Source organism: Ostrinia nubilalis, chromosome 23, assembly GCF_963855985.1.
Source record: "Ostrinia nubilalis chromosome 23, ilOstNubi1.1, whole genome shotgun sequence".
Classification (NCBI taxonomy): Eukaryota; Metazoa; Arthropoda; class Insecta; order Lepidoptera; family Crambidae; genus Ostrinia; species Ostrinia nubilalis.
This window is the reverse complement of record NC_087110.1, coordinates 9,130,247-9,143,747: the sequence shown is the minus strand read 5'-3', so window position 1 is coordinate 9,143,747 and position 13,501 is coordinate 9,130,247. Positions and strand designations below refer to the sequence as shown.

Genomic DNA, 13,501 nt, shown 5'->3' with positions numbered 1-13,501 from the left:
AAAAAAATATCAAAATAAAAATTTTGCCTAGTTTAAACTGACTGTACTGAAAAAAAAGTGTACTATGCGAGTGTGGCAAGTGACGTCATAATTTGGCGCATTTAGTAAGGATTCCAAAATGGTATAACACTTTGTAAAATCTTGCTGTAATTGTCGACAATTTTTGTTTATTGGAAATAATCCCGTTTTTAACTTTATCTACCTTGGTTAAAAATATTATTCTAATGTGCCCAAAATTCAAGTTTCTGGCTTAAGTGAGGTGGAGAAGCCATTTTAAAAGGTATGAGCGGGACGGAGAGGGCCATCTTACCAAGCAGGGATGTTAATGGATATCCGTAACCGTAACCGAAACTATCGGATATCCGAAATAAAAAAATGTCCATAACCGTAACCGAAACTGATTCAAAAGTTACGGATAGTTTCGGATAAAGGCCAAACTGCAAAACTCTATGAAATCTGCAGTATACACGCCGCAGCTGCAATGCCGCGCTGCCGATTTCATAGTTTTGCAGTTTGCGGTCTGCGGTCCGTCTTGGAATTGTACCTTAAATCTTAATATTTGTTACCAACTTGTCTGGCATTCGCTGGCACCAACTAATATGCCAGCCTGTTTTACCTTTATCATACATAGGTGTCGTCTTAGTTGGTACATAAAGTAGCTATGTGGGTCACGCTCACGCAGCATCTTGCTATTTGAATTATACCTACATTTTTGAAATTCTAATAATTCCGTAACCGAAATTATCCGAGACTTTCGGATAATCTGAAATGATTTCATATCCGTGACCGTAACCGAAACCGGTATAATATTATTCTAATATCCGTAACCGTATCCATAACCGAAACTTCATATCCTTATTATCCCTGTTACCAAGTACAAGTGCAGGCAGAGCAGGTAGTAAAGGCGCGCGCGCACGGGTGACTTTTGTCACAGTATGTCAACTACTAATTACTGTCATGGTGACAAAAGTTTCTGTGACTGACTGTATGGTAGTCAGTCACAGAAACTTGAATTTTGGGCACATTAGAATATTAAATTTTAACCAAGGTAGATAAAGTTAAAAACGGGATTATTTCCAAAAAACCAAAAATTGTCGACAATTACAGCAAAAATTTACCAAGTGTTATACCATTTTGGAATCCTTACTAAATGCGCCAAATTATGACGTTACTTGCCACACTCGCGTAGTACATTTTTTTTTCAGTACAGTCAGTTTAAACTAGGCAAAATTTTTATTTTGAATTTTTTTTTGGGAATAATCTATTTTTTTCATCCAAGCTGGAGCAGCTGGTTTTGTAATTTTGATAACGATTTAGAGAAGCATTATTCAGGGTTACATAACAAAAAAAAAAATTTGGAAAAAGTGAAGATTTGTGGCAACACGAGCAAAAGGACCGTCACCTGGAGTAGAATTTTTTGTTTTTTTTTAAATGCCTATTATTTTTAAAATATGCCACATAGATTTTTTTTATATTTTTCTGATAACCAGCACAACTTGCCTCAACACCCAGTTCCGGCTTGACGTTACATTACGGGACACCCTGTATAAAAGGAGAAACTGACTGACTGACTGACAGATCAACGCACAGCCTAAACGGCTAAACGTAGGCACTTGAAATTTGGAAGGGACGTAGTTTAGGTACCGTAGAGGTGCACTAAGAAAGGAATTCCCGAAATTCCCACGGGAACGGGAATTAGCGGAAAAATCCTTTTGTATGAACAATCTAAACCGCTTAAGTTATATGCTTGAAATTTGGTGTGCAGGTACCTTAGTAAACTTAAAGCTTAGGTACAACAGGATATCGTAAAATTCCCACGGGAACGGGAGTTAGCGGGAAAAAACATATGTATGAAAAAATCTAAACTGCGTAAGATAGACGCTTGAAATTTGGCATGCAGGTACCTTATTAAACTTAAAGCTCAGTTACAACAGGATATTGCAAAATTCCTACGGGAACGGGAGTTAACCGCTGAAGATAGATGAAGGGGGTAAAACGGGATCCACGCGTACGAAGTCGCGGGCGGCCGCTAGCTATCATCTATCTATCTACATATATATTCTATATAAATAAAAATGAATTGCTGTTCGTTAGTCTGATTATAACTCGAGAACGGCTGGGCCGGTTGTGCTGATTTTGGTTTTAAAATGTTTGTCGTAGTCCAGGGTAGGTCTAAACGGTGAGCAAATACGCGCGCGATATTGTTTTTCTGTGACTGACAAAATTCCACGCGGGCGAAGCCGCGGGCGAAAAGCTAGTGGACACATAATCCTGTGATATCACATTCTCATTTTCTCATAACATTGAGGCTGTTATACAGATAGTTATTGGCTTTATGGCCAGTCTAGACGGAGACTCAGGTGCAATAAAAGCGAGGAAACACGCGGGATATCATTATAGGACATCGGATTGGATGAGGAATTCTTTATGAGATGTTATAGTTTGGTAGTTTCGATTCCATCCAATCTTTGCTAATCGTGGCGATTTTGGTGTGGCGACTAAACTGAATTAGAAATGAAGAGAGACAGACAGCCTGAACAACTTTCATGTAATTGCATAGTTTTGTTCTATTTAGCCCATAATGTTGACGGGGAATTAATGCTTTCTGGTATTAAGTGCGCTTTATAGTAGTCTAATATTGTGCTGTAATTCTTCATACAAAACAAGGACACGCTTCACGAGTGAAAATAGAGGGGCAGGATGTGAAAACGTAGTGTAGGCTGCCTAGCCTTGTGAGAGTTGTCCACCAAGTGGGAGGTCTGCCTAGGCCTCCCACTTGGTGGACCTAAGATCTGGTAAAGGTCGCGGGAAGCACCTGAATGTGGGCAGCGCAGGACCGGTAATGAAAATCCGTAGAGGAGGCTTTTCAGAACATATTTTTTTAGTCGAAACGTACGAATAGTGAGTATAAAACGAGACTATTCCCACAACTCCTGTGTAGCCCAAGATCTACAGCTTGGCCGCCAATATTAACCCAACCAGTGATGGTCAAGTTTGTCCCGGGGGAAATTTATACTGTCATTGGACCTGCAACGAACTTAATCAGAAGAACATAGGAGTTCGAAGTTATGTTTGACTTCCCTCAAAAATAGTGAGTATACTTACAACCAGCTGGCGTTCGAGGTGACTGCAACCTTGGCCTCGTCTCCAGCCACCCACACCAGCACTGCCAGCAGCACCAGAAACCGGAATACGCCGGACGCCATCTTGTCAATGCGGCGGGCATAAAATGGCGGCTTCCATCTTCGCACTTTTGTTTTAACTTTCGTAGTTGTTGTCAATAAGGTGGACGAGAAGTGGCACTCATGTTGTATTTAAAAATCACATGGTTTTGGCCCTTCATGACATATTTTTAATTGTTTCTTCACTTATACTGTCACTGTTAGGCCATTTTATTTGCGAGGTGCTTACAATTAACAATTCCTAACTACAGCTAATGTTTATATTAAGAAACTGATCAATTTATAAGATTAAATTCACGCTAAGTTTCAAAGAACGCTTTATGTTTGTGTCACGAGTGGATCCACCATAGAATCAAACTTAATTATGAAATAACTTTTGATGAAATTAGTACCTACTTGCTGCTGTTTTTTTGCGAATTTATAGTGGTGTCAACTACACTATTGTCTCTTAAAAGGTACCTACATAATTTACCTACAAACAGCCTTACTCGTGTGCGTGAGCCCTAAGCCGGCTCACACGGGCGTTTGCCTCGCAAGCCTTCAACAATATTGCCTTACGTCGGATTTTGTTGTAAATTAGATTCTGTGGAAAAATGTAAGCGATACCTTTATTGTGGGCTAGAAAATAACAATACGTTGAACTTTGCAGCTTTGTCAGGTTGTTTACCTGAGGTAGACATTAATATTAAGAAAAATAAACGTTCAGAATCATAATCAAACTGTATTTCGCAAATTGCTATGTTTTCTTTGGGGAGGCCTATGTTCAGCAGTGGACGTCCTGTGGCTGAAATGATGATGATGATGAAGTATGTTTTTACTTGCAAAATATTTAGAAATGCAAACATTAGGCTGATTTTAACAATAATTTGTGTAGGTACTCGTAGTTTCCTCGTGGTCTAAATAATTCATAGCAAAGTATCGTTATATTGACATCACTATGTTTTTTGAGCAGTTCAAAGTCAAAGCTTTTTTAAGTACTTAGGCGCTTAAGCATTACTTATTTTATTATTATGTACTAAAAACAAAACTGGGACATCCACCCACAAGGTGGACCGACGACATCATAGCAGGAAAGCGCTGGACGCAGGCCGCTACCAACCGGGTAACATGGAAAGCATTGGGGGAGGCCTATGTTCAGCAGTGGACGTCCTATGGCTGAGATGATGATGATGATGATGAAAGACAAAACTAAAACAAACCTAGTTTTATTCAAATGGCGTGTTTTCTATAGACAAAGGTTAACATGTCTAAATATCTATGCCTTTAAGCTCTATTCATCAAACGACTTATAGCGTATTGTTTCAGTTCCTGGAAAATCTACTATCAATTTCATAGGAAACTGCTAATGATAATTAATTAGTGGAATATTCCTCACGAGATACGGGAAGTCCAATAATTAACAGGATTCGACCCAGTATAATGTTTGATAGAGATTATTCGACAAAACAATGTCACATATTAGGGATTGCGCGCATGAAGAGTTTTATTTGGTGCATGTGTTATTGTATTTAGTTGTGTACTTGTAAATAAGTTGTACGTAATAACTACAATTTATTCAAAATAACTATTGCCGAATGCCGACAAGCTGTTACTATTTTAATTAATTACTTTAAAAAATCGCTATATCTATTTTAGAAGATAAGACATTGACACCAAAGTTGTAAAAGTTTAAAATCTTTTGTGGATTGCAAAAAAATACCTTGAGAACAATTTAAAGTCTTCAAATAAGTATGAATGTAGAGTGAGTACTATAATTTCAATTTCAAACTATTCTAGACATTTTCAACCGGCATCATCTTCGTCAAAATGAAACCCAGCGTGAATTCAAAAACAAATATTCAATAACAAAAGCAAAATGCAAATAAACCTCGTTTTGTGAAATCACAGTTAAATGTACACGGCATCCTACAAAAGTATTTTACGCATTCCACTATAATAATAAAAGAAACAAAAAAGTTCGCACTGGTCTCTTAACCTTGCTACACATGACTTAAACTTCACTTGAAATCACTTATACCACTTGATTACTGCTCTATTTTGGTACAAAATAGTTTTTACTTAGAATATTTTACGAAAAATCGGTTTAAGTTACGATTAAGTTAGGGTTAAGTGGAGGCAAACGTGTGCCTTTCACCGGGTATGGGAACAGACTGGCTTACGTCTGGCTCTGAGGCTCTGACGGCCTACTTGAGTATAACTTAGTTGGCTAAGCTAGGTTTGCTAGCACGAGATTTGAGTCCGACATTGAGATGTACAAAAAGTTCGACAGGTTTTGAGCTTTCGATTGACAAAAGACTTTTGTTGGCTTGATGACGACTTCATCTAAGGATCAACATTGATAGAAATATAGTGCCCACTTCAGTATTTACTTTAAAAAGGTCGTGTGCTATCTAATATTGTAAACATTTAGTTGCAAAACTATCTAGTTCATAGAAGTGTCATTGTTAATTATGAAGTTTTATTGGACTCTAAAATAGCTAATCGTAATGGTTTTTGTATAGATTACAAATATCAATTATGAATACATCCAAAAAAGAGAGTCAAGTTCTAAGTGACAAAAAAGCAGAATTAACAATTTAATTATCTTTGAATATTAATTATTATAAACAAGGCCACGTCTTGTAAAGTTTACATTACGATTAAGTACCTGTTACTCCGGATTTCTATCTATGGAACTATTAATTTGTTTAATTGATATTATTTTATAATTAGATGCTTAATTATTTTGGTAGGCCAAAAGGAGAAGCATGTCCTAATAATAAAAATTGCGTAAATAAGTATACATACCTTAGATAGGTACCTATCCAGCTTTTTACCAAAGCAGTCTAGTCCATTTCTTCATTCGATAAAATCCTACCTTGGTGAATGTTTTCTTTCTAGTTTTTACATCCTTTTTACTGTGTCGTACCATCTCTAGCACTGTGTCTACTTTCTATTTACTAAGTCACTTTTTGTAGTACCTGTGCAAGACTCATTTTTATGGTTGCCACATAGGTTGGTTGGTTTGCGAGCTTGGCTATAGGGCCAGCGGGTGTGGGTTCGAATCCCGTATGTTGACGGCAGGCGGGATGTTTAAGGCAAATAAAACACGAACAATAATGTAAGAAGTTTTCTTATTGTGATTATTGATTTAAGTAGCCACTGGTAATTTTCTTGAGATTTTGTTATTTTTTTAATTAAACACAACCAATAAGTTTTACCAACCAAAAATGTGAAAAGTAAGTTTGTCATATTATTTCAGGATTGTAAAAAATCTACAATTTAAGCATTGTTGTAGGTATATATAGAATATTCCTTGTCAAAAAAAAAAAAATATGTGCTTAATTTGAATTTATGAATGGGTAGTTCTACAACAGTTTGTGGTAATTTATTAAAGAATTTAAGCATCTTTTCTGATAGATTGTCTATCAGGAAGATGGCCCATCAGGCCTAGACTATTAATTAAAAATTACAATGTCGTCATTCCAAGCCAAGTCAAAGCTAAATCTCGTCAAGTGATCATTTAGCAGTGATTATTATTCATAAATGCGCACTCCACCGTGTCTAATTGCCGGTTCCTGTCTCTGAGGGTGTGTCTATGGTTTTATTCTTGTTGAGATGCCTTGAGAGTTGAGACTATGGCTGTTTTTAAAGGGTTAAGGGACTAGTCATATCCGAGGCGTCTGCCCTATACGGCTAGCTCGAAAAACTTTCGAGTTCAAATGGTTTGCGTATTCGAATCGCCATCAAAAGATTTTAGGCTGAGTTGCACCACATAACTTTAACGGTAACTATGACGATAACCGGTGCTTTTTGTATGGAATTTATCAGATTTATGACGTTTGTCAAAGTTAAAGTATGATGGTGCAACCCAGCCTTATTTTATTTATTTATTTAAAATCTTTATTGCGAATTTATCCTTAGTACGAAAACTAAAAACAGCGCCCTTGTGAACGTGTCGTAATGTGAACTTAGTATGAGAAATTGCACGAAACTTATTTTGACAATAAAAATTGTCACGTTATCGTTAAATTCGAAGGTTGAGTATCGAATTTTGTCGAATACGCAAACGATTCGAAGACGAAAGTTGTTCATGCTAGAGGTACTGTACCATATTACTTAATCTGGTGGCTGCGTTCAGGTGCCAGAATTTAATGAACAATGCAGCGTTGATGTGATTCGTTGCATAGAAAATTACACAGTTTTATGGGGCGCCTAATTTGCTGGGCGAGCACCTACGGAACCGCTCGAGCAGTAGCAACTGCTTCCGTAGTTTGCTATGCAGTCGAAGCTTGAAGCTATCGTCACTAACTGCTTCAAGCTGTCCATGTATGACAGGCCTTTGAGTGACTAAAATGACATCGTAATAAAACCTACTATTACAAACATAAGAGACATCATAAAAGATCAACATCATAAAAAACAGAATTTAGATTATTACTTATCAGTCTCGAAGGGCCAAGATTTTCATTGATACTTCGACCTGGATTAAGCAGCAATGTCCAATGACATTCTTAAAATACCTAAACAAAACTAAATAACCTGTTGTAACTCCATCCATAGAAGATATCAAATTATCTAGAACTCATAAACACCATCGAGGCTATCTCTAATTAAATCAACTGAAGCTTATCTGGTCAACCTGGTTGTTAATCTATGGTGATCGTGACTTAATAGGGAATGCGCGAACGCAACAAAACGTTAAAACATGGGTAAAATGTTAAAAAGTTATAAAATGTAGCATAAAATTAAGTAAGTAGTTTAAAAGTTAGCTGACACCATTATCTAATGAAACCTAGGAACAATTTCGATAAAAAATAGACTTCCATTTTTGTTAAAACTGCGTCAGATATGAAGCTAACTAGTTTAGTTCAGCTTTTGGGTTTGCAATCGGCATTTGTGTCATTAGCTCCTTAGGCTGGGTTGCACCATCTCACTTTGACGAACGTCAAAAATCTGTCAAACTCCATACAAAATACACTGGTTATCGTTATAGTCACGGTTCAAGTTAGGTGGTGCAACTCAGCCTTACTGTTTTCCGTTTCAGAGTAGGGTATAGTCTACTAGAGACACGTTGTTTCGAGTATACATTTTGGATACTGACTTATCTGATACTAAGGCCCGGTTTTTTTTTATGGAGAAGTTTCGTGACGTTGAAAACATTAGATTTCACTGAATGGGATTAAAATATAGACCAAAACTAAAAAGCCGGTGAAGTTATTTTTGAAATTCATCACGAAATGACTGAGAAATTAATTATTTAAATTACCTCCATATTTTCGCGTGGAACTTAAACATAGGCGGTGCCGTGACGTCAGGCCACCTGTTCAAGTTTCAATCACAATGCTTACCACCCCTAACGCATTGTCGAGAATGACACTTTAATGTCAAAGTCTTCTTTTTCTTCTGGAGCATGCTTAAGTATGAACAGAAACAGGGGGTAACTCAAGCTGCGTTGTGCTCAGTTTACATCGTAATCAGTTTGTACCTTGGACGAATAGGTACTTAAGTAGTGTTTGTACACACTAATTATTCGTCGCAGACGGACAAGCAGATTATTTGCATAGATATCGCGTGTTATCCAGCCATTAGGTCCAGTGGGCTAATTCAAATGCATTTGTCGAGAGTAGAAATCGTCTGTCAAATAATTTTCTAGTAATCAATTTTGAACTGATTGTCAAGGTAATACAGTTGAAAATTGAATATCAAAGCCAGACTACGCCTAATGTCAGATCAGCCGATGGTAGATGCCAAATTTCCAATATCGCGTACGAAGACGGAGAACTTTGTCAATATAGTGGTACATAAGGGTCATAATTAGTGGATGCCGACGATTTTCGCGCTGTCATCTCAACGACTGCCCACCCTTGTCGTTAGAGCAGTCGACTGGATAGAAAGCATGGAATTAACATGGTGATTGATAAACTAGGTGCAAATAAGCATAGGTATTTTATAACCACAGAATGCTTTTTGTTTAAATTTGAAAATAAAGGATATTGTTCTGCGTCCATACATCGTTCGCCCCAAGACCCCCAAGCAATGAAATAATGATTTTTATATGTGAAATTACTTAACGATTGTCACCTTATACTCCACTAGCTTTTCGCTCGCGGCTTCGCGCGCGTGGCCTACATTAGGTACCTACATATTTTACGGAACCCTATTATTTTCCAAAATAAAATTTAGCCTGTTACTCGTGGATAATGTAGCTTTCGAATGGTGAAAGAATTTAATAAAAACGGTCCAATAGTTTTTGAGTCTATTCATTACAACCAAACAAACAAAGTTTTCCTCTTTATAATATTAGTGTAGATACTTAAAGCACGGATAAGCGGGAGATTCGTTACAATAGGAAAAATGCTTCAGATTTTGAGGTTATTAGCATAACAGAAGTACATTTCCATTTTCTATCTTCTATAGGTACTTATAATAAATCTGTAGAGAGGTCAACTCTGTACATGAAATATATTTTCAAAATAACTATCAGGGGGTGATACTGATGCCAAAAATGCAATCAGTAAAATTTTTGTCTGTCTGTCTGTCTGTATGTTCCTTATAGAAACAAAAACTACTCGACGGATTTTAACGAAACTTGGTACAATTATTCTTCATACTCCTGGGCAGGTTATAGTATACTTAGGAATTCCCACGGGAACAGGAATTAGCGGGAAAATCCTTTTGTATGAAAAATCTAAACCGCTTAAGTTAGACGCTTTAAATTTCGCACGTAGGTACTTTAGTAAACTAATTCCCACGGGAACTGGAATTCGTGGGAAAATCCCTTTGTATGAAAAATCTAAACCGCTTTAGTTAGACGCTTGAAATTTGACATGTAGGTATCTTAATAAACTTAAAGCTTAGTTACAACAGGATATTGCAAAATTCCCACGTGAACGGGAAAAAACATTTGAACGAAAAAATCTAAACCGCGTAAGATAGATGAAGGGGGTACAACGGGATCCACGCGTACGAAGTCGCGGGCGGCCGCTAGTTGCTAATAAAACTATTTATTGTCAAGAATTATATGTATAATAATGCGAATTCCCGTTCCCGTGGGAATTAGTTTACTAAAGTACCTACGTGCGAAATTTAAAGCGTCTAACTTAAGCGGTTTAGATTTTTCATACAAAAGGATTTTCCCGCTAATTCCTGTTCCCGTGAGAATTCCTAAGTATACTATAACCTGCCCAGGAGTATGAAGAATAATTGTACCAAGTTTCGTTAAAATCCGTCGAGTAGTTTTTGTTTCTATAAGGAACATACAGACGGACAGACAGACAGACAAAAATTTTACTGATTGCATTTTTGGCATCAGTATCACCCCCTGATAGTTATTTTGAAAATTATATTTCATGTACAGAATTGACCTCTCTACAGATTTATTATAAGTAGGTATAGATATGTAGGAGACGTCTTAATTACACTTTAAATCGTAGATCGATAAAGAACCCCTTTGTCAAACCGTATGAATAGCAGCAAATAGAACTTTGCGTATTGGAAAAATAGGAATGCCTACGGAAAAGCCAAACATTTTTTAAAAAGAAGTTAATATATTTTACTTACATTTAAATCCAAAAATATCTTTATTCCGACCCAAGGGTAAGTAGGCAGTTATGTAGGTATAAATGAAAATACGTATGTAGGTACTTATTATTTATTAATGGTCATGTTCTACATTTTCTATTAAATATGGGCCCAATACATCAATGATGTCGCCATCACAACAAAGTACCATAAATGGTTTAAAGAGATTCCGATATTTGTATAGGGAATAAGTTTTTTTTTTTGGTATGCATAATTGCTACTTTTTTGCACATAAATGTATGTATGTACCATCCATGATGACAATAGCCTTTCTTTGTGGTAAATCGTTTCCTGGCTTCCCGAAAAGAGACTGGAACATAAAGGTTTCTTTGGGCTACTTCCTCTCTACTAATATGTTGTAACCATAAATGTGCTGGTACGAAATGTTCCTCCATAATACTGCGTGCTTTCATTACATATTTTGTAAGAGTACTCCTTGAAATGCCAAGTAATGTAGCTATTCTGTCATCTGAATCACCGGTCCTCAGCTTCATTAAATAAGCACCAACTGTAGTAATTCGTGCTCTCTGATAGTATCTATGGCAAAGAAGATCTGAAGGACGAATCTGAAAATAAAATAAAACATCAGATTCACAGTTCAACAATAAGAAGAGCAATATTTATATAGGATTAACGACTTTTGTGTGTAACGGAATAGTAAGATGAGTGATGAAAGATAATTTATGATTTGAACGCTGAATGATGAGGAATGATTGGTCTATGGAGGAAACGAAAGGGATGAATGAGGAACGAGGATTGAGAGTGAGAATAGTGGTAGTTTAAAAGAGTAGTCTGTTGTTATGCAGGAAGTATAAATAAAACTTTACTGAGTTTATTTGGCTCAGGGAATTTTTAACTGGCTTTATAATAGTAAAAATTATGTTTAATATTATGTAAGTAATAATATTGCAATATTTTAATAATATAAGTCTATTTGTATTATACAGGGTGGAAACGATAAGTGATCTATAACACTTTTAATATTGTGTGGCTGGCATACATTTAGTATGGAGGCTGAAAACATTGAATTTTCGGATAGATCCAGTTAATTCTGTAACTATTTACTGATACCGTTAGAAAGAGCTCGTGAAGCACTTTCAGGATGAGTAACCAGTTTTTCGATATCTTGTGTAGTTTAGAAATAATCGAGTGAGATCACTTATCGTTTCCACCCTGTATAACCTGTATGGATGAGAGTAGTGGCAGATTGAAAGCAATGGAAGGAGTTGAAGGATGGGAAGGCTGATTCGGAAAAAACCTTTTTTATTATTATAATAAACCGGCATAATTATTTTTATGTATTATAAAACTGGCAGGGCTCTTACCTCTCTGGGTTGAATCCAATTTCGAACAATGTTTAATATATCTTGATTATTCTCTGTATCCAAACAATGACTTCAAGTTCGCAATAATGAACAACCACATCCAACACAAACTTGTTGGTGACCTACCGGGGCACCGGTTGGCATATCTGGAGAGTCTTGTGAAGTAGGTGTGGTATCTCTTTGCAATAATGAGTGACAAGCCCCACAGATGTAGTCATTTGCAGTAACCTGTTTAAAAATAATAATAATTAGAAATAAGTTTAAAAAAATTATCAGTTTTTTAATGTCCCGCACTTAAATTATTTTATTTTAGTATTAATTTACAGAAACCAATAACTTTACAAGAATTAGACTGATTGTATAGCCAATAACATTTTATTAAATAAGGACTTTAGCGTGCATTACCTCTAATGGAGTTAGTCGTTCCACAATTATGTTCCTGATGTTGAGTGTTAGTTCTCAGGGACATGAGCTGATGTGAACGTGTTCTAGGCTCTAGTGTTCTACTGCAAAGCACACATTTTCTGCTAAGATTTGAAGTAGATGCATTTGTGTTGTATCTTGGGCTTGGGTCCATCATGTTGTGCATATAAGATCATGAGCTGTAACCTGTAAAAATAAATAGATTCATTGCATGCCATGCCACACATACTCCTGTGCGTTGAATAAATTGAGCCGCAAACCATAAAAAAAATGATAATTCAATATTATGTGCTGTTAGTAGAATTTTGGGTCAGAGGGTAGGGTTAAACAGCTTTAGTAAATAAGCATTGTTGTTATAATAATTAATTATGACGTGTTACAAACTTAGTTACAAAAAATAATAATCTAGTAGTCTTAGTTCCAAAAAACAAAACAAAACAAGCTTTCATTGAGAGCAGGGAGATAGTGTCAAAGTAAATAATTCCTTAGATTTACACCAAAACCAGCTGGATTGTCAACATAATTGTTGTTTCGCTCATGCCTCCATTGCGCTGTACCATCGACTAGTTTCTTACAATCGAATCGGGCCTGGCTGTCCACACTGTCCAGGGTTGAACCACAGATAATAGCGGAACATTCATTTCAAGACAACCCGCCATGAGAATGGCAATTCAGAAGTTTGGCAAGGCTAGTACTTATTCATAAGATTGCAGAGCAAAATGTAGGTACTTACCGATCGAGGTGCTGCCCATTGTTGTGTATAATTAAGTTGCTCATTTTCTAACACCATAGAACCACCAGCCGAGCCTTGGCCGAGCCACACAAAAACAGTAAATCCCAGGCTGAGTATGTCGTTATTGCAATCAATCAGAGTCCGTTTGAATAGCCAAGTTTGTAGTTAATAAAGTTCCGAAAATAAAAGCTAAAACACAAACGAATCACAAAGAAGGATCAAGCAAGACAGCAACACAGCAAGAGTGAGTGAGAGAGAAAAGGTGATGCGAGTGA

General features: G+C 36.6%; 1 protein-coding gene and 1 long non-coding RNA gene across 2 annotated transcripts in view; both read right to left on the bottom strand.

Moving 5' to 3' along the window:
- LOC135083377 (protein Wnt-5b-like) overlaps positions 1 to 5,351 on the bottom strand; it is a 49,075-nt gene extending 43,724 nt beyond the window's left edge. Inside the window, exons 1-2 of the mRNA XM_063978116.1 lie at positions 5,050 to 5,351; positions 3,106 to 3,433 (exon numbers count right to left, since the gene is read on the bottom strand). Coding sequence (XP_063834186.1) covers positions 3,106 to 3,206 — 101 coding nt within the window. The 5' untranslated portion in view covers positions 3,207 to 3,433; positions 5,050 to 5,351. The remainder of the gene's footprint in view (positions 1 to 3,105; positions 3,434 to 5,049) is intronic.
- A 5,450-nt stretch (positions 5,352 to 10,801) lies between these two features.
- On the bottom strand, positions 10,802 to 13,501 carry LOC135083294 (uncharacterized). The gene is made up of 4 exons (XR_010259567.1): positions 13,227 to 13,501; positions 12,476 to 12,679; positions 12,071 to 12,298; positions 10,802 to 11,311 (listed from the first exon to the last, which is right to left on the bottom strand). It is a non-coding gene; the product is annotated as an uncharacterized LOC135083294 (long non-coding RNA).